At 47.4% G+C, this 21,648-nt stretch overlaps 1 protein-coding gene across 3 annotated transcripts in view; it reads left to right on the top strand.

Moving 5' to 3' along the window:
- Positions 1-21,648, top strand: part of NHSL2 (NHS like 2) — a 111,487-nt gene that overhangs the window by 28,701 nt on the left and 61,138 nt on the right. Inside the window, exon 1 of one of the 3 annotated variants that reach the window (XM_083595822.1) lies at positions 20,305-20,716. The exons of the other annotated variants lie outside the window; for them this stretch is intronic. Coding sequence (XP_083451948.1) covers positions 20,596-20,716 — 121 coding nt within the window. The 5' untranslated portion in view covers positions 20,305-20,595. Of the gene's footprint in view, positions 1-20,304; positions 20,717-21,648 lie in introns of those variants that run through there. 3 annotated transcript variants of the gene reach the window in all.

Below are 21,648 nucleotides of genomic sequence, written 5' to 3' on the forward strand. Positions count from 1 at the left end.
CAGAGCCACAAACAAATAGTGGCAAAAGATTTAAACTGCTGGCTTCGTTGCACTCACTGGTATTCTGTTATGCAATTAAACAAGGTTTATGTAATCATTTGCCGGACACCTCAGCCATAACCATGGTTTATTAACAATGATTCACAACCATGGTTTAGCGTTATGGGCAAACCAAGCTAATGTGTCTTTTTCAGATTGCAGCCTTCATCTTGTTTCACCGACATTGGGATATGGCTAGATAGCTGGCCATTCTAAATCCCAGAGATGTTGTCTATGGTGAGTGGTGAACACCCATTCTAACTGGATCTTTTCAGCCCATCTAAACAACAAAGAAGTCTGTTGGCTTCAGGGTGTGGCTCACATACTGCAGAAATAAATTGCTCCTCTTTAGGTCACTGCTATTCAACTTGCTTTGCAAATTCATTGCCATTTGGGAGAAGGGGACCACACCCACTTTGGTAGGATCTTATGCTCTTTAGAGTGGATCTTTTTCATTCTGCTCTGCATGGGAACTTGACATGCCTCTTTGTTGCATGATTGTCTTGCGGAACAATCAAGATGATTGCTGATTTGAACACCCAAGAGGGTCTGTAAAGAAAAAGTCTTTCAGGTAATTAGGCCCAGAAACAAACTAGCAACCAGTGCAGCTGTTTTAAAATAGGTAATATGAGATCTAAACAGAACCCCAACCAGTAATCTGGCTGCTGCATTTTGGACCAAATGAAGTTTCTGAGTTTTTTTCAAGCCTCAGGAATCTACCTACAGCATCCCTGACACCTCACCACCCAGCTGTTGCTTAAATAAACCCAGCAAAGGAGATATTTGCTAGGATTTTTATTATCATTTTAAAAAATTGCATCTTGCCAGGGGCCCCTGGAATAAGACTGGAGTAAATCCACATCATTAAACACAGCAGGGAGGAGCTGCAACTAACTCCAGATCGCTGGAACGTTTTGCTGTTTAACATGCATGCTTGCGCATGTGCATTTGCCTGCATGCTTTACTGACATTCAGTTTTTGCATGTATGTGTAAAAACAAAACCTGAAAAACAAAGCACACTGGAGCAGCCCACAAACTTATCCCACTCTGGTTGCAGCCAATGGTTAATAGGGAGGACCTATTGCTTCACCACTTTATCTCTTGCCTAAAGCCATTAGCTCAGGGTGGGCTCATACAGCTTCAGATTCTTGCATGCAGTTAAGCGGTAAAGTTTCTGTAGTTTAAAGCAGATGACTTGTGACTCCGCCTTGGAGTATTGAGAGATGCTCTGGCCTATGTGGTAAGTGGGGAGGGCCCATTTACTCTTTGTTGCCTGGAGGACACAGGGTGGGTGAAGGTAGATTTCATAATGTGAAGATAAGGAAGTGATAATACACAGAGGTCTTTCCTGCTTTCTCTGATCAGGATCTAGTGGGGTAGAAAGGAAACTGAAGCCCAGCTGTTTTCAGTGTTTGCAGCTTTAACTACTTACAAAAGCTTTGCTACGCTTGAGAGGGAGTAAGAGCTTGAAGTAATACAATATTTCATTTTCCTGGTTTTGCACTATTGCGTGCAGATCAGGATTTGCAGTATTCCTAACCGGCTGATGACTGGTGTGTAAAGAGCACACCAGGAAACCAAGGTATGTCCAGATTAGCACTTATTGTCTGGTCTCATTTTGCTTTTTTTTTTGTTGTTTTTTTTGTTCCTTGCTGTCCTGCTGTTAAATACTCCTGTGTTTACTATTTGTGCATGTATCCCCCCCTTGTGGAATTGCTTGCTTTGATTTTGTGAAACAGCTGTTGCTAAAACAATTTGATGGAAGAAATCAGTGAGGTTTGAGGTGAGTGAGTCCCAGGGCACAAATTCATTGTAGGATGAAGGGGAGAATGGCTGATAGACAAACTAGATTGAGCGACAGCTAGAGGTGGTGGTGGTGAATCTGATACAGTTTGAATTCAAAGGCAAATTTACCAAATGTGCACTTTCTGAAACAGGGTAGCATCCCAGGGACTGACCATAGATAGTGGAGTTTTGTTTTGTGGCTGTAGTTTGATGCTCTGCATGCAGGATGTCCCACGGTCAGTTCCTGACATCTCCAGGTAGAGCTGGGCATGCCCCCTGCCTGGAGAGCTGCTGCCAGTCAGTGTAAACAGTACTGGGCTAGATAGGCCAGTAGTCTGACTCAGTGTAAGGCAGCTCCCTATGTGTCCCCATGAAGCTAGAAGCATTTAGATGGATGGGTGGAATCATGCAGTAGGCGGAAGCATGCCAGTCTCTTTAGACAAAATCAGTGGTCTGATTTGACTGGGGTAGATCAGTTGGTAGAGCATGAGACTTTTAATCTCAGGGTTGTGGGTTCAAGGCCAACATTGGGCAAAAGATCCTTGCATTGCAGGGGGTTGGACTTCATGACCCTTGGGGTCCCTTCCAACTCTACAACTCTATGATTCAGCATAAGGTGGCTTACTGTTGTTTACTACCCTCACCTCCGTCTTCCATGCACATTATTGGCACTGTAAATTCTCGGTTCCAGGAAAAGTGTTAAAAGCTTTCATGTGGGAATACAAAATACAAAATAAAAAATGCAATAATGGGGTGCTAGGCAGGTAACATGAGGAAACATTTGTCTCTCCAGATATCGTTAAAGTACAGTTCCCTTCTTCCCTGGCCATTGGCCATGCTTGCTGGAGCTGATGGCAGTTGGGGTCCAACAGCAGCTGAAAGTTCACAGATTCCCCATCCATTATTTATGCAGCCCTCCCTATGTCCTTGCAGGATTAGCAATAGAAAACTAAACAAAAGAGTTGATGTGCAATGAGTGTAGAACCCAGGCCTGTCACTTCACGGGGCAACATCCCTTAACTTTGCAGCCAGTGCAACAGGCAGCATCCCATACCTCCGCGATAGGTCAGAGGCTGAGCAAGGCTGAACGGCTTCTACTTCAGATGCTGATAATTGTGTCTGTGTCCTTTTGGCATGCACCTATAGAGGAAAAAGCTGTGATTTGGGGGGCATTTGTGTAGAGCAGGGGTCGGCAACCTAAGGCCCATGGGCCACAAGCGGCCCATGGGGGTCGTTTAACTGGCCCACAAGCTGCCCCTGAACCGAGCCACTCGCTCGGCAAGTCCCCATGTGCTGTGCTAACCGGTGCAGCACAGTGTGGGGACTCGCTTCCACGGCGCCGGAAATCGCATCTGCACAGGCGCCGGAAATCGCAGGTGTGCGCATGATCCGGCCCATGGAGGGATCTCCGCTGGAGTGAACTGGCCCAGGCGAGGTAAACCTTGCCGACCCCTGGTGTAGAGTAAAACTGGCAAATCAGCATGCTTCCCCAGGTTTACTTGGAGATGCCAGAGACTGAACACGGGGCCTGTTTTCAGGCAAAGTGCATTACCTTCCATTTAGCTACAGTCCTTTTAACATAGGGAAAGAGGAACCTTCATCAGCCCGCAATCTTCTGCCAATGCAAAAAAGGCGGGTGCAGCACTGCAGGGGGTTTCATTCAGTTGGCTTACATACCAGCCATGCAAAAGCCAGAGGTTTCTACCCATGCCAGGACAAGAATTACCATAGCTCTTAAGACACCTTTTGGCCATGATATGGGGCAGGGCCAGTGAGAGGTGTCATCTGGGGAGGAAGATAGTGAAGACCTGTAGGGCAACATCCAGCTCTTAGTTTCTCATTGTTGTTCTAAAATATCTCATTTTTTTTAAAAAAAGTTGTTCCGTGTGTGTGCGCGCGTGCCTGTCTGCACGTGCTGAGCTGTTATCTGGCTGTCATCTCTGTCAGCATTGTGCACCTGGAGTTTTTCCAGAGGCAACCTGGTCACAGAGCATTTGGGTGGTGGGTGGTGATGCTTCTGTTTTGCACAGCATATGGTCCTGCCACCTCATTGGAAAAAGCTTTGCAGAAGGTTACAGACCGCAGCAAAGAAACTGCAAGTCCTGAGACCATCCTTTGTGGAAAGATTTTTAAAAATAGAGGTGAGTACTGGAGGAACTGATATGCGTGTCCCTGGGGTATACGCTGCTTGTGGACTTTCCATAGGCAACTGGTTAGCCACTGTGGGAGCAGAATGCCAGGCCAAACAGGCTTTCGGTCTGATTCTGCAAAGCTAGTGTTGGCTTCTTGCGATCTCTTGAGATCCAAAGATCCCAACTGAAGGTATTTCCACAAGCTAACAAAAGGCAGGGGTGTGCCACTTAACAGAGGAGAGGCAAATCGGATTTCTGATTTTTAACCGGTTTTATTGTGCACGTCATGCAGAGAACTACTATTATTGGGTGAGTGATAAATCGAATGAATAAATAATACCTGGGTTTTGATTTGTTTGCAGGAGGTTAGCTGTGCCCCAGTTACACTCTTCTCATAATAAAATACTTAAATCCGCTTTTCAGACTTAACAGTATGGTAATATGGAGTTCCGTTATGTTTTTAGTATGTGTTTGGGAATATGATCTGATTGTTAACACGTCTGACTTCATCTTATTGATGCGGTATGCAAAAGTCAGGCCAAGGAGCCTGGAACCTTGCAATCTGTGCAGAGAAGTCAGATTGCAAGAGGAATCCAGCTGGATCCAACTTGCCCAAAAACCTATGCCTGTGGGGAACCCACAAGCAGAGCATGAAGGCAATAGCTCTCTCTTTCCATTGCCCCCCTTCCAGCCACGGATATACTGTGATGTTTCTGGGGTTCCTGCCAGGTGTGTCCCTGGGTGGCCATGCAGTCAGTCTCTCAGTTCCTTCACTGAGTCCAAACTTCCCTTAAAATACCTATTGCCACCTACTGACGGTAGCTCCTTCTCAAATAACCTTTGAGTCTACCCTGATCAGAATACAGACATGTTAAAACAACCTTTGCCAGTTGGGGGCTGATGGGATTTGTAGTTTTAGATCCTACTTTAAAATGACTGACTCTTGTATGCATTTTCATTTTCCGTCTCATCTCATCTCCTCTTTCTCTCTTCCTACTCCATTCCTCATTTTCCAACCAGCACTCTTTACCTGTCACTCTGACTCCACCCAATGGTCCATCCCACTTCCTTGTTTGTCCATCATTATTCCATTCATTCTTCTTTCAAGCCTGTTACTGGCACCATCTGTCTCAAGAGACAATGGAGGGTGCGGGGTGGGGTGGGGGTGGAGGGTAGTGAAGACAAAATGACCTCCCTGGGGTGCAAGACTGGGCAGTGTGCAAAGAGTTCCTGGACTGCCCAGATGATAAGACCCCTCCCTCCCACGCCTTGCTGATGTGGTCCAAAGGAAAGCAGAGTTATCCATTTGACACCAGCTTGGCTGCAGGAGTTGCGTACAAGGTGCCATCCCACCGTTTTTTAGGAATTCCACTCCACACAGGTTCTGCAAATTCCCATCTGGTCTCTATTGAAATATCTCCAGCGAATAATAATAATAATAATAATAATAATAATAATAATAATAATAATTTATTATTTATACTCCACCCATCTGGCTGGGTTTCCCCAGCCACTCTGGGCGGCTTCCAACAAAGTATTAAATTACAATGGTCTGTTAAACATTAAAAGCTTCCCTAAAGAGGGCTGCCTTCAGACTTTTTAGAAAAGTCTGGTAGTTTTTCTTTGACATCTGGTGGGAGGGCATTCCACAGGGTGGGTGCCACTACCGAGAAGGCCCTCTGCCTGGTTCCCTGTAACTTGGCTTCTCGCAGTGAGGGAACCGCCAGAAGGCCCTCAGCGCTAGACCTCAGAGTCCGGGCAGAATGATGGGGGTGGAGACGCTCCTTCAGGTATACTGGAAGAGCCCATCACATTATATTTGTTGCTTTCGTTTTGGGGCATTCCTTGACTACCCTGCCCTTCATTATTGGCCATGCACATGGGTGAACCAGCCCCATGAACCAGAGCTTCATGCCAGAACTCAACAGATAAAACATGCTTGCCCGGATTGGGACCTTTTTACAATACATGATACTTCCACATGTCAATTTACTGTGGACTTTGTGCTACCAATGCACACAAGATTGGTGGGTTGTTGTTTTTTGCAGCGTTTCCATCAAATTACAGTACCACCACATATTTTGTGTGCGCATGCACACGTGCGTGCACACACGCACACACAATCTAAGCCGCTTTGAGTCCCATCAAGGAAAAAGGTGATGTATAAATAAATAAATAAATTAGATTTTGCACTTCTGTGGGGGTTTTTTTCCCTACTACCCCCCCCCCCCCGGGAAGCAGTGAATTGGAATTAAATAAGAAAATGGCATTTAAACTTCAAAGAAATAATAAAACACCTGCTAATAAATCTCGAAATAAAATAAAATGGCATATGCATGCTATGGGCAAAATATGTGTGAATGGTTCCGAGTCCACAAAAACCTGCCTGGAAGTTACCATGTTGCCCTTGAAAGGTTGAACAGCATTGGGAAAGCACTATTGAGAATGTGCAGAGTGCTCCCCTGCCACCTGAACAACAACCAAACTGCGCAAATCTGGGATCTGAAGTTTGTAGGTTTGCAATGTTACAGAGGCCTAATACCTGTCTTCTCTCACATTAGAAGTCTAATGTTGCCAACACCATCCCATAATCTTCCTGGCTCTGTGTTCAAGGAGATTAAATAAATAAAAGGAAATAAAATTTGTGCCTCCTCTTGGGTGCGTAAAAGGATCCAAGGGTGTTTCTGTCTGCACTACTCATTCCCAATTGGCATTCCATGGCTGGGCAAATTACCAAGCAAATACCTCATCCTGTTTTATTAAAGGAGGGGAGGAGGAGCAGCCTCTCACTGGGGCTTCCTCCTCCTCTCTCTTCTAGCTCCTTTTAATGTCTGCCTGCCTGACTTTTGTAAATGCCTGGTCCCTGGGGTGGCATAGCCAATCTCCTTTATCTCTCTCCCCCCTCCCCAATGTTCTGTGGTTAAAGAAAGCCCAGTGCCACTTGAATCCACTCTACTGCCCTTGCTAACTCTTTTATTGTTTTGTTACAGACCTGGCTTTATGTTTTTCTGGCAGCATGACACGCAGAAATGTCCAATATGCCCTGCCCAGATTACTGGCTGGGGTTCCATTTAGATCTTGCATATAGCCCGTTTCAGAATAGCTGTACTGGCCGCCAGTTTGTTTCTGGGCCAAATTCAGGGTGCTCATGTTGGCATTTAAAGCCCTAAAGGACTCCATCCCTAAATACCGGAAAGACTGCTTCCTTCCTCACAGACCCTCTCCAGTGCTAAAATAAGATAATCTGAATAATTCCCGAACCTTCAGAAGTTTTCTGGGGTTTTTTGTGGGGAGGGCAGTTGTTGGCCCAGGAGAGGGCCTTCTCTGTGGCAGCCCCTATGTTGTAGAATTCCCTCTCCACACAGATGTGTCCTTCATTGTACAGCTTCTGGCAAATGCTGAAGACACAGCTCTTCACCCTGGCTTCTGACAATTTGTTACTTACTTAATTTATTTGTTAAATTTGTATTGTAGTCATCCGAAGATCATGGGGCGGTTTTGCAATATAAAAATGCAAAATGGTAACTCAACACACATCATAATCACACTGACCCACCTTATTTCTATTATTGTAAGTTGCTTTAAACTGTTTTTTAATATTGCATTTTAATTGTAACCTTCCCTGGGCCTCAGGATGAAGAATGGGTAGATTAAGAAGAACAGGTGGTGGAGGAGGAACACAGGTCATTCTATCTCCATGCCATGACAGCATGTTTTGTTCCTGCCTGTCAAAAACACACACATAGGAAGGGCTAGTGTGTTGTTTTTGAAGTTGTTTACCTCACAAATCCAACGTAGAGTCTCTAAAACGGTTGAATGGTGCCTTGTACACCTCCTTCCGGCAACTCCTGCAGCCAAGGTGGTGCCAAACCTATTGCTCTGCTTTCCTTTGGCCCACACTAGAGAGGCCAAGAGAGGGTCTTGCTTGCCGCCTGGGCAGCCCAGGACCTCCATGCACACTGCCCAGGCTTGGGCCCCGAAGGACAATTTGGTCCTACAGATGCCACAGTCTGACTTCACCCCTGGAGGTGCACTCCGTTGTCTCTCGAGACAGATGTCAATAACTTTATTCAGTGCTGGTGAGACCTAAGGAAAGTGATCCTCTTGGCCTGTGCAGGGCAGGGCTGGGGAATGTGTTGCCCTCCAGATGTTGTGGGCTTCCAAGACCAACCAGGATGGCTCAATTGGCCAGGGTGTGTGTGCGTGCTCGAAGTGGTAGTAGTCCAGCAACTTCTGAAGAGGCCACAGGCCTCACACCTCTTCTCCAGGGACTTGCCCTGTGCTCATGTTCAGCTGTCACGCCCTGAACCTTTCTTTTCCAGAGCTACATGGGTGCTGGAAGCATGACGGGAGAATCCCACTGCCCAGCAAATTTCGGGCCTGTGCCTTTAAGAAGGGCCTGGTCGGGAGAAACAACTGCAGGAGACTGCTTTGCCTGAAGCAAATCTGGCTTGAGTTAGGGAAGGCAGTGAAAAAGGGGTAAGCTGCTGCAACCCCCCTCCCAAGCCCAGGCTGTGAGGTGGGGAGTAGCCTGCTCCGGGTGGGCAGAGGGCCTGGGAACTGCCCAGGTTCCAGCGGGGGCTTGTGACTCATTTGGGAGATGGACAGCAGTTCCACCCCGCTGTGGGCTATGCTCATCTGAGGCTTCCCAGAGCGACAGCAGCAGCATTAGCCAAGTATGTAAAACTGCCTGCATTCAGTGTTTTGGGTCGTCCTCCCGTCATTCCGTTTCGTGCTATGTTTTTGGGCTGTGATGCCGCTGGCTGTAGGGGAGCGCAGCAGCCGGAACTCCCCATGTGGGCAGTTGCAGGGCACTGTGGCACGAGCGGCATGGGAGCGCCAGAGGGAGGGAAGGAAGGGTGGTGCTAACAAGACGTGGCCCTATGCCCTTCTGGAAAGGATTGCATGGGAGCCCGTGGGTGTCCTGCAGGGAGGAATTGCTTCCAGAAAAGTGTGACAACTGCGTGGTGCCTCCCAAATCTTCAGGCAGGCAGGGGCTGGGGTTGTTTGCATGAATGACTGAATAAAAAAGGGGGGGGGAGAGAAAAAGAGGGAGAGTAAACTCTGCATATGCTTAGAGACAAATTTTTTTTATCATAACTTAAAATATTTTAGCATTAAAACCAGACCAACAGCCCTAATGAGGTGAGCCCTCGGCTCCCTTCGATTTTATTTTCCTTGTTTGCGAGGAAGAGAATTGGGTGGTCCAGGAGAGAGTGAACTGTAAGGAAGGAGTAACGAAGGGAAAGGGTCGGCCAGTGTTTTTTTGTCCATCCCCCGCCCCCCGTCTTATATGACATTTGTACCCTCGGTTACTATAGCAGTGTTTTCTCAAAACTTTTCTTTAAAATCAAACTCTGCCCCCCCCCCGCGCTTTTCTCAACTTGTCGTCACCCAACCCCACTCTGCCAACCTGCTCCACCAGGGATTGGCTGGGAGTGTTGTATGGTTGCATGCAGCCTGGTGCACACACCCTCCTCCTACTGTGAGAAAGACACCCAGGTGGGGGGTAGCTCAGTGGCGGTGTCCCAGGTTCAATCCCTGGCATCTCCAGGTAGGGCTAGGAAAAATTTCCTGTCTCAAACCCTGGAGAGTCACTTCTCCTTGGAAAACAAGGGTCCATTCAACAAGGGGTAGCTTCCTATGACTTCCATTATAATTCAGAAGCTCCTTGTCCTTAGAAGTTTCCTTTGCTCTACCGTACACAATGTTGGGACAGTGGAGCAGCGGGTGGAGCAGAAAGCACCTTCCGTGGCTGGATGCTATCCTTATTTGCAGCCATGTGCCCCCGGGATAAAGAACCACAGCATGCAATTAAAAAAAATGTAGTTGTTATTATGTAAATTTATATCACTTTTTACAAAAAGTGTTGAAGGCAGCTTTCATAAATTTAAAGTCAAATGATGGGATAATAATAATAATAATAGTGGAGGAAGGGGTGTTCACAATACCACAGAATCCAGATAACTTCCCCTCAAATACACTCAGCCAGTTGCAGGTTAGTTAAATCCGGACAGAAAGGTATACAGTGGTACCTCGGGTTACATACGCTTCAGGTTACAGACTCCGCTAACCCAGAAATAGTGCTTCAGGTTAAGAACTTTGCTTCAGGATGAGAACAGAAATTGTGCTCCGGCGGCGCGGCAGCAGCAGGAGGCCCCATTAGCTAAAGTGGCGCTTCAGGTTAAGAACAGTTTCAGGTTAGGTACGGACCTCCGGAACGAATTAAGTACTTAACCTGAGGTACCACTGTATTCCCTTCTAATGTTTATGGAAAGCAAACAGTTGGACTTGTGCTGATTACTTAGCAAGATTGCTTAATGCTGCTATTATCACTTCCAAATGCTGTGATAAACGGTTGAAAACAAAGTGTTCCCTCCACCACCCTGTCCCATCCTCCACAAAGCGATTTGAAAGTTATAGATCCCACCTTAACTTAATTGTGAGAACACAGCAGTTTAATTATATAGTTCCTATCCTATGTTGAAGACACACCTCTTTATTATGGCCTTTGACAATATATCGTTGGCATGTCAGCCTCTGGAGACAGTGGAAGATTGCGCCTTTTCGGGGTAAAGTCAGACAGTTGGAGAGTCACAGGGTCTCCTGCCACAATATGGGAGAGACGTGTTTTGTTGCAGCTAGGGCAGATGAAGGCATCCGGTTTTACTGCTATAGGTGCACCACGGCATTTCTTGTCTCTTAGGTGGGTATCCTAAATCGTTGAGCATTGTGAAGGTCAAAGGCCTTTGTCAGGACTTGTGAAGGCAATGCACAAGGGGGCATCTCTTCTCTCGCTCTTTCTCCTGAAGCTGGCCTAGTGAGGAAATCAAATTGACTATTGAGCTCTGAGCTCTAAAGTGCATTGTGACTCGGGATAGACCCTGTCAGTGAGTGACTGAAACCTGTTGAGAACTGCAAGGGCAAAGGCCTTCCCCACAGTACTCAGCAGGGAGATTCCATGGTAGTTGTTACAGTCATGGTGGTCACCTTTGTTCTTACGCGCATGTCTTGTGGATCCGTTTCCCCAACATTTTGTGGAGGTGCATCTTGAGGGAGGAATTGAGGCTGGCTTTCAACACTTCTGTTGGGATTCCATCCTGTCTTGGGGCCTTTACCACGTGCGTGAGAGTTGATGTCGTTCTTAGGCTTGTTGAGGGAAAGAGGAAAACCCAGCTCTTCCAATACAGGCAGAGTCTGGATGCTGTCAGTTCCTGTGCTGGAGACCATATTTTCCTGCTAGTACAGTGGTACCTCAGGTTACAAATGCTTCAGGTTACAGACTCCGCTAACCCAGAAGTAGTACCTCAGGTTAAGAACTTTACCTGAGGATGAGAACAGAAATCGAGCAGTGGTGGCGCAGCGGGAGGTCCCATTAGCTAAAGTGGTGCCTCAGGTTAAGAATGGTTTCAGGTTAAGAACGGGCCTCCAGAATGAATTAAGTTCTTAACCAGAGGTACCACTGTACAGTTCTTGATAGTGCTCTGCCCATTGGCTCAATTGCTTTCTGCGGTCTGCGATGATCTCACTAGACAAGGTTTTCAGCGGTGCAGTTTTCCTGTCTGTTGGTCCAAAGGCTGTCTTCATGCTTTTGCCGCTGTCAGCAAAGAGTTGAATGTTCTGACACAGCTGCAGCCAGAAGCCTTTAGCACATCATCTGGTAATCCGCTGGGCGTCACACCTTGCCTTTCTTAGTGCAGCAGGCATCTTCTTGCAGGGTGCATGCTTGTAGGTCACAAGAGCCTCACACTTTGCTGTGATAACAGGCTCCATGTCCTTAATGCCAGCTTCAGACCAGTTGAAGAGCCTATACAGTGGTACCTCTGGTTACGTACTTAATTCATTCCGGAGGTCCATTCTTAACCTGAAACTGTTCTTAACCTGAAGCACCACTTTAGCTAATGTGGCCTCCTGCTGCTGCTGCGCCGCCGCCACGCGATTTCTGTTCTCATCCTGAAGCAAAGGTCTTAACCCGAGGTACTATTTCTGGGTTAGCGGAGTCTGTAACCTGAAGCGTATGTAACCTGAAGTGTATGTAACCTGAGGTACCATTGTATATACCAGGGCCCAGCTTATTCTTAATTTGTAATTTGTTTTCAGCTGTTTTTAATACAGTGATACCTCAGGTTAAGTACCGTACTTAATTCGTTCCGGAGGTCCGTTCTTAACCTGAAACTGTTCTTAACCTGAAGCACCACTTTAGCTAATGGGGCCCCCCACTGCCGCCGCGCCGCCGGAGCACGATTTCTGTTCTCATCCTGAAGCAAAGTTCTTAACCCGAGGTAATATTTCTGGGTTAGCGGAGTCTGTAACCTGAAACATATGTAACCTGAAGCATATGTAACCCAAGGTAGCACTGGACTGCATTTTTAAATTGCCGCGATCTTGTCCTGGGGCCTTATGGTGAAGGATGGGCAATAAATCAAATAAATAAAAATCCTAATAATCTGGAGCAAGCCGTACATAGGGAAGTGCACTGTAAAAGAAAGGGTTAAAACCCACTCTTTGCTGAGCTTCACACACCCTGTGTTTGCATTTGCAAAGGGGTGTTTAAGGCAGATTAGCTCATCTGGTTTTCAAGAGATCTTGAAAATGCATTGAGTGGGGGATTCTAATGCAAATGTGTTCTGAGTGAAGGGTGGCACTCTTGCTGGATTATTTCCTCAGGAAGAAAATTGGGTGCAGCTAACTTTTTATTTTTCTTGATGGGTTCCTTTGCATGCCATACAAATATCCAGTGGGAGCAGCATTTCCTGCTTTCGTGGAAAACTGTGCCTGTTAGAACATCTGCTTGGTTCTTTAAGGCACAGGAAGCTGACCTTTCCTCTCCCCCCCCAAAAAAAGGGAGTGAGCAATCTTTGCAGGCAGTAATGCTTGTGAAGGTGCTACTTTTGGTGAAAAATAGTGAAAGAGCTCTTACCAGCCGCAGATAACACTTAGCTAAAATGGCAAATTTTAGCTGTAGATGAGACAGGTCCCAGCAGTGAAGATGCTGCTGTCAATCATCTGTGCCATGGCGTGTGGCCTGCCTTCTAAGCAAAGTTTGCATGCTGTGAGAATTCAGAATAAAAGGTCATAGTTTAGTAGTACGCATACAGAAGGTGCTATGTTGAATGTGCAGCGCCTCCAGATAAGGCTGGGAATGAACTCTGCTTGAAACCCTGGAGAGCTGCTGCCAGTCAGTGTATACAGTATTGAGCTAGATGGACCAAGGGTCTGACGCAGTATAAGCCAACTTCCTATGTTCCCATCTAAAGATCCTAAGCAAGCTGGAGACTCTGGCTACGGCTTATATTTCAAATTAGCAAAACATACTGGTTCCCCCCCCCCAAAAAAGGTCATGTGGAAGTCTGAATGTACATGGAAGAATGTGATTCCCGCCCCCCATATTATTGGTGGGTGGGTGAGGACAAGCCTTTGCCCTTTTCTGAAAACATTGGTTTGTGGAAAGCACATTTCGACATTTGAACTAATCAGACCTATCCTATGCATGCAAAAGTGTACATTAAACAGGCAAGGAAGGTGTTAATAAGTTCAAGTTGTAAAATATGGTGCTTCTCTCTCTGCCCCCTTCCCATTTCCCCCCTCTTCTATGTCTCCGAAGCCATCTGTTTCCAGTCCTCCTCCTTCCTTCTCTTTGACTCCTCTGCCTCAACAAATAAACCCCTATTTGGACTAATGGTAAACATGTCCCCAAGTGCTGTCCTAAGGAAGTGTTGAACGGAGGATATAGGATGGGATTGGGGAGGAAGTGGGGACTTGTGTGTGTGTGTTTTAAAGATTTATATGCTGCCTTTCAAAAGGGTCCCCTCCCCCAAGGCAGTATCATAAAAATATTGAAAAGTCAATACAGTCGTACCATGGAAGTCGAACGGAATCCGTTCCGGAAGTCCGTTCGACTTCCAAAATGTTCAAAAACCAAATCATGGCTTCTGACTGGCTGCAGGAGCTCCTGCAGCCAATCAGAAGCCATGGAAGCCCCGTCGGACGTTTAGGTTCCAAAAGAATGTTCGCAAACCAGAACACTCACTTCTGGGTTTGCAGCGTTCGTGAGCCAAAACATCTGAGTTCCAGGACGTTCAACCAACCAAGGTACGACTGTATTTAAAAAGTTTAAAACCAAAAGAAAAGCCATTTTAAAAATTCTTAACACATACCAGTAGCAGAATTGTAGATTTAATAACAGGGATCAACAGCAGTTTGCAAAATTAGCCCTTCATTTCAACCAGAGATACACTGAAATCAAAAAAGTTTTTAAGCAATCAAGCAAGGAGCCAGGCCCAGACATTCCTCCACTGGGTGGGCAGGTTCCATAAATATATATGGGGGTCAGCTTTGAAAAGGCCCTGCACATTTTAAAGACCATGGAATATTAATCAGCCAAAGGCCCGGATGAAGAGGAACATTTTTGCCTGGTGCCTAAAGGTATGTAAGGAAGGTGCCAGGTTAACCTCCCTGAGGAGAGCATGCCACAAGTGGCTCTTCAGAATTTAAGATTGGGGGTGTGTGTCTTTCCTAGCCTGACTCAGAGATGACCAAGGACTGAACTGGCATGTTTGGCAGGCAAAGCTTATGCCCATAAAGCTTATAGCCTTTCCCCATTAACAGTTGCCAGACAGGCAGAAATTCAACAGGAGACGTCTTCCCCATCAAGCAGCACCGGTTTAATTTCTGCCAGCCATGTGCCAGTGTGCACACAGCCAGATCAGAAGCACAAGAGCAAACATGGCAACTTTAAGCCTTGTCTATGAGGTCAGGAGAACCCAACAGAATTCTGCCTGCAGGGACCTGAGGCTGGACCTGCCAGAGACTTTTCCCCCCCTTCCAAACACAGGACCAGGGTGTTATCTTTTGCTCTTTGTGGATGTTACTTGACTTTCACACATCTCAGTTGCATGGGCATTATGGGGGCTTGAAGGCAGCCAAGTTCTGCAGCAGTTGTGTGCCACTTGGTGGGCTTGGCTTGCAGATTTTTGGCTGCTGTTCTCATTGGGGTGGCGAGTGTCACCTTGAGGGCTTGTGCTGCTGGCACTGCTGCCTAGCCAGGTGGTTGGGTTTCCATACACATGCCCATGGAAATGGGCTCCCTCAGCAGTCAATGAAGGAGCTTTTCTGCCAAGGGATGCTGAGTACTGATCCAATTTGCCTCTGTTTCCATAGCAACTTTCCAGTGCTTTATGGTACTCTGTCTTCTTAGCACAGATGATAGTGGGGAATTGGCTTCTGTAAGTGAGGCACAAAATAGCTTTGGGGTGTTTTTTTCCCATATAGACTTCAGCTTTTCAGAAATAACTGGCATCAAAATTTCAGGTTAGGCATCTCCAAGCCTTCCTGTCAAAGGACCCTTTTCTGTCCTTATCTTTCTGTTCTTTAACAGCCAGTATGTGCTGAAGTCTACTCTCTGCCTCCCACATACAGGCAGCCCCTCTCTCTCCACCCTCCACATCCCAATTTCATAAATCCAAGAGAGAATTTGATGGATTTTAATGAATGGCAAAATGGGGAACTAACAGTGGTTTATAAAGGGAGGCTAAATGAATGCAGGTGGGATTTCTAGGACTCTTTGTTTCCTTCTCATTCTGTAAACCCCTCCCTGCAGTTCGAATTCCAGGGTCCTGAAAGCACCCTCCCACCCTTGATGTGAAAACCTTACTTAGGAACAGAATAAGTTGCTTTATAGGAGGTCACGATTAATTGTCTGTCCAGCGCAGTATCATTGGTTGACTTGCAGCGGTTTTCTGGGGTCTCAAGCACAGGTCTTCATCTGATCCTTTCAACAGGAGATGCCGAGGTTTGAAGCTAGCACCTTCTACATGCAAAGCCATGCACTCTTGCCACCAAGCAATGGTCTGTTGCATACACATTGTGTGAAGGACTGACATTTTGATTCAGCTCATTGCTGTCTCCTCTTGTAAAATGCCTCGGGGTGTTTCAATTTTTAAATGAAGAGTGTTCCAGAAATTATTTATAAGTAAATAATCTGCTTCTGGCCCAGAGGGAATGTCCAGCAGTCACTGATACAGCATCTTGCATCACTGCTACACATTTTAAGCAGTATTGTATCACTTTAAGAACGTCCTCCGAGCAGATGTCAAGGCAATAAACAACTATTTTACTTTTAAAAGACGACTGAAGGTGGCCCTGTTTAGGGAAGTTTTTAATGTCTGATGCTGTATTGTTTTTTAATATTAAGTTGGAAGCCGCCCAGAGTGGCTGGGGAGGCCCAGCCAGATGGGCGAGGTATTATTATTATTATTAATAATAATAATAATAATAATTTAAACAGTCATGGCTTCCCCCGAAGAATCCTGGGGAACATAGCTTGATTAGGGGTTCTGAGAGTTGTTCAGAGACCCGTGTTCCCCTCACACAGCAACCATTCCAAGAGTTCCCTTGGAAGAGGAACCATTCTGAACAGGAAACCTACCATAAATAGTTGCCCCCCGTTTTCTTGCAGAAGTCCCTTTTGTTCCCACCCCTGGTTCTGTGGCTGGAGCAACTGCTTCACCTGCAAAAGGTTCCGGTTTCAGTCCCTGGCTTCCCCAGTTTAAAGGATGTCAGTACTGTAGAGCAAAACACCCGCTCAGGATCCTATAATGTTGCTTCCAATCAGAGTAGACGTTATTGAGCTGGATGGACTCAGTATATGGCAGCTGCTTATGAACATAGGGAGGTTGGATGCAGGCATAAGGTCTTTTTTTTGGGGGGGGGTCTGGTCTGTGGACCTTAGCTGCCTTACAGTGCCTACCTCCAGTGCTGGCTTTGCCAGTTCTTATCTCCAGATAAAAGGATCTAATAGGGCTGGGAGACACCTCATTCCCTATAGAAGCTTCAACCTGATCCTAGATGGACCAACAGCATGGCTTCATATGTTCACGCTAGGGTTGCTGTATAAGATAGGATTGCCCTGTGTTTCAATGTAAAATGCTACCTACCTCCTGTATTGATAATGTTTTGTCCTGTATTTCAGGTCTTCTCTCTCTCTGTGCAAAGTTTGGGATCCTCTCCAAATGCATGTGTTTGAAAAGGTGTGTGAAAAGTCATGTATCTCTGAGTAGCCAAGCACAGACAGATTTACAAATTTGTGTGTATATGTGTGTGTTTACATGTGCCTGTGTGACAAATTCCAGAGGGGCCACCCAGTTAGCCTGCAATAAATTGTAATGGATTGCTTTGAAGACACTTCAGCACCGGATGGAAAAGAAATTGCCCCCCAACTGCCCTGCCCTGTATTTTGCCACAACAAAGGTGGCAGCCCTAGTTCATGCCCACTATAAATGGGTTCCTACAGGCAAACAGGGAGCTGGCAGAGATTCAGCCTTAAATCTCTGCTCATTTGAGAGATCCCAACATACCCAAACCAGTAGTGCAGCTATCTTGGGGAGGAGTGAGAGGAGCTCTGTCTAAGGCAGGGGTCAGCAAACTTACTGCGCCTCGGGCCGGTGTCTCCAGCGCCGATCGCGGGTTGGAGAGCGGGAGAGCGTGTGCCCATACGCGTGCGCACACGCTATTTACGGCGACATCCGGGTCGGAGGAGCACCGGAAATAGCTTGTGCGCATGTGCACGGGACTCCTCCGACCCGGCTGTGCACTGGAAATAACGCTTGTGCATGCGCATGCACACAAGCTATTTCCAGTGCTCCTCTGACCCGGAAGTGGGCAGCCGCACAGCGCGGCACCAGTAAGAGCGGGCGATGGCAGTGGGTGGCGGGGGTCGCCATGGGCCGGATAAACAAGTCCCTTGGGCCTTATCCGGCCCGCGGGCCTTAGTTTGGGGACCCCTGATCTAAGGCCTCTGGTCAGAAATTGCTTCCGCACTCTGGTGTAATATGGTGGTAGCTTCTTGTTTTTTAATGTTCTTTTTCTCAGTGTGTTAGGTGGAGTGGCACCACTTCATCTTCTCACTGGGCCTGTGAAGCACATCCAGGCTGCAGTTGCATGGTTACTTACCTAGGAACTGAGCCCCCTGAACTCAGTGACACTTCTGATTAGACATGCCATATGTGGGATTGCACTGCTAGTTGCTAATTGATGGAGTTTGTGGAGGAACTAGGAGATGTGTGACCTTGGACCAGAAGCTTCTCGGCACTTGCAGCCTCGCTGAGCAGAGTGCCATCAGCATCATCCCTGAGCTGCATCAGTAGCACAGATTTAGAGAAGGCTTCGGAGCAAGCAGGATATGCCTCACAGCTCACAGCCGCTCCTCCCTTCCCAATCTGCCCATGTTGCCTTGACTTTTAGGGACTAAGCACAGAATCCCAAAAGGGTTCTGAACATTTGTTCCAAGCTTTGACTGAGCCAGCAGAGTCTTTTATTTTTATTTTTAAAAATAAACCTTTGTAGTCTTATTTCTAATCTCCACACACACACCCCCAACCCGGCAGGTCTCCTCTTGATAACAGTTATTCGCACATCATATTACTAAACACTGGAATTTGCTCCCACAAGAGGCAGTGATGGCCACTAGCAAGGATAGCTTTAAGAAAGGATTAGACAAATTTGTGTAGGATAATGTTATCAATGGCTACTAATCCTGATGGATATATTCTTCTCCCACAGTCAGAGGCAGAATGCTTCTGAAAGCCAGTTGCTGGGAATCACTAATGGGTAGAAAGCTACTGCACATGAGTCCTGCTTTTAGGCTTCCCATAGGCATCTGGTTGGCCCTGTTTGATGTATCAATTGCTCAGTTTATGGGGGGCTGCAAAACGCGGGGTTTTCACTACAAAATTCTGCAAAACGACTGCAAACTTTTGGCCCAGGTTTGGAGGGGATTCAAAATGTTGGGGTTTCATAGCTAATTACCCTCATCTGGTTGACCACTGTGAGAACAGGATGCTGGACTAGAAGGGCCCCTGGCCTGATCCTGCCGCCCCTCCTTAGCTGCTCTAGAGACATGTGAGCTGGGCTGCAGCATTTTGATCGACTAAAAAGCTACCTTGAGTAATGGCACTTTTAATTTCAAAACATTATCCTTATTATTAATAGAAGTACTTACATAAACTGCAGATGGCAAGTACTGTTGCAGAAGCAGTGTTCCATCCTGTGTGTGTGAGAGAGAAGGTGATGGTGGCAAAATGCCTCTGCAAAGAGGATGCTTGCAGATGACAATCCCCATACATTGAAAACAAGCAGAACCCTAATGAAAACAGTAGCCCTCCAGATGTTGTTCAACTGCAAATGGAGTCTAGCAACATCTGGAGAGCTGCAGGTTCCCAACCTCTGATCTGAAAAACAACAACCCAAAGTATGTTATGTGCTTTAGAACTATTGCTCCCCCCCCCAACTCATATACAAACTCATTTAGGTTCACTGTGCCATCCTATAGATCCTTCTTCAGAAACGTTTGCCAGTCCTATTTAGGATTGCAGCCTCTTTTGATGCTCAGCTGACCAGCTAAAACTCATACAGTTTAATTGGCTAAGATCTCTTTGATCAGGCAACATGTCAGATAAAAGGGCAGGTTTGGTAAGAGGAGGGTGATAGAAATAGGTTCAAAGTCTTGGCAGTTTTCTCCATGGCTGCAGTCCAAGGCAGTTCACATGCATGCTCTGGTTTGTTCTTGTGGGGTGAGGGATTGCATTTGTGTACAAGGTTTCTGCCTGAAGGTTTCTAGCAGCACATATTGCTTGTGTGCATCTGTGGCAATTTAGAGGCACACAAGTGCATATGGTTATTCATCTCTTTCTGTGGACATTTGCTGTGTGCACATTTCAGACAAGATACCCACAGACTGTACGCTCTCTATCCCCCTCCCCGCCTCACTGCTTCCCAAAATGTCAAGAGTTTCTTCCGAACAAACAGAGCATTTTCTGCGTGTTGCTTAATGTTAGAGAGACCCAACACGATCTGACACCCTGCGTATTGTGTTCACTGACCTGCCACGTGTACATTTTGCAGGGCACCCTTGCCTCCCAGCTAATAGAGGCTGACACATTAGAGAAGTGTGCTATTTATCACCAGCAACATGCAAGTTGAGCCTCTCTTCTCCACCCCCCTCCCCCGCCTTTGCTCACAGAAGTGCTTCCCGGTCCGAATGGAGTCTCCATGGGAGAGATGGCTAGGGACTCTCTGCACATGCTCTGGGGAGCCCTCCTCTCAATGATTGATGACTTTCCAAGGCCCTTGGGTACTGAGCATTGCCTGCTGCAGAGAACAGTTTCCGAAGGCGACCCCGCCGCTGCTTGGCCACCGGGTGGTCCCCTCTCCCACTGAGGGTGCGCGTGGCTTTTTGCACACGCGTGGGTGTGCGGGTGCCTAGTCTGCTGTCAGACTGTCAGGCTTGCGAAAAGATCTGGAGGGAGGAGGCTTGGGAGAATATTTTATTCTCTCCCCCCCCTTTCCTTTTTTGTGGTTCTTCCCCCCCTCCTTTCTTTCACAGCCCGCCCGCGGGCGGGGGCAGGTGGTGGCGGCGACGCTGTTGCTGCGGCGCCTGCAGCTGATGCAAAGGCGGCGGCGGAGACTCGAAGCACCCAGAGAAGGGCATGAGCTGAACAGCCGCCGCCAGTTCCGGGCAGAATCGCCGCGCAGGAGCGGCGGCTGGCTGTGCTCGAGCCTCCCTCCCGCCGAGCTCCGGAGCCTGAGCGATGCTCTCCTGCGCCCCGGAGAATCCTGCGACAGCAACAGCAGCGCACCGAGATGGGCAACTCCCCGCCGGTGATGCTCGGCAAAGCGCCCCGCAGCAAGCGACCCCCGCGCACCGCTGCCGTCTCCCCTTCCTCATCCTCTGCCCCCACCGCCGTCGCGCAACCGGCAACAGGTAGGGTTGAGACAGAGATTAAGGATGATTTGAGCCTATCAGGTTTTTGCTTCTTCCTGGAACCTTTGCAGATGGATGGATGCATGGCTTCAGAGCCACCCCCCACCCCACCCGGCCACCGCCAGTACTGTAACTTGCTCTCCCCGTAACAGCTCAGCGCCGCAGGGAGCGTTTTGAGGCCGGAGCTACAGCCCTTCAGAGGATAAGGAGCTCCTGGGAAGCAGGAGGGGGTTCACACGTGCACTTGGGCAGCACGGGCTCGGTTTTTCGAAACACGTTGAGCTTGTGCACGTGCGGTGCCATCAAGGATGGGGCAGGCAGACTTTTATTCAGCTGAATAAGCCAGGAGGGCTCCCAAATGTAGCAGAGCTGGCTTAGCCACTGAAGTAAGTGAAGTAATAATGCACATTACTCTCTTCCTCTCTCTCTAAAAAAAAGGGCTGATTTTTTTTTTAAAAGGAAATAAAGCCGAAAGCCTAAAATTAGATAGTTGCACCTGTGTGTGCTTGTGAAAGAGGGAAATCTGAAGTGCCAAGATGCGAAAGAAAAAAAATCACCATCCTCCTCTTGCAGGAGATTTCCCCAAGAAGGCTACCTGTCAGGGTTGCAAAATTTCTTGCACCGGCAGAGTGGGTTGGGCTTTATGACCTTTAAAGACCCTTCAGACTCTCTGATCTCCTTTCTCACCCAAGCAGCTGTCTGAATCTCAGGTGGCAGGTGAGGTGCTCCAGGCTGCAATTCTAAGCTTGCTTACTAGGAAGCTCCTTGGATAGCTCAGTCGGTAGAGCATGCGTCGTGGGTTCGAGCCCCACGTTGGGTAAAAGATTCCTGCATTGAAGGGGGTTGGACTAGATGACCCTTGGTGTCCCTTCCAGTTCTATAGTTCTGTGATTCTAAATGAACACAGCGTTGCAGAGTGCCTTTCTTGTATC

The sequence above is a fragment of the Podarcis filfolensis genome (genome assembly GCF_964270895.1).
Source record: "Podarcis filfolensis genome assembly, chromosome: Z".
NCBI classification, from domain to species: domain Eukaryota; kingdom Metazoa; phylum Chordata; class Lepidosauria; order Squamata; family Lacertidae; genus Podarcis; species Podarcis filfolensis.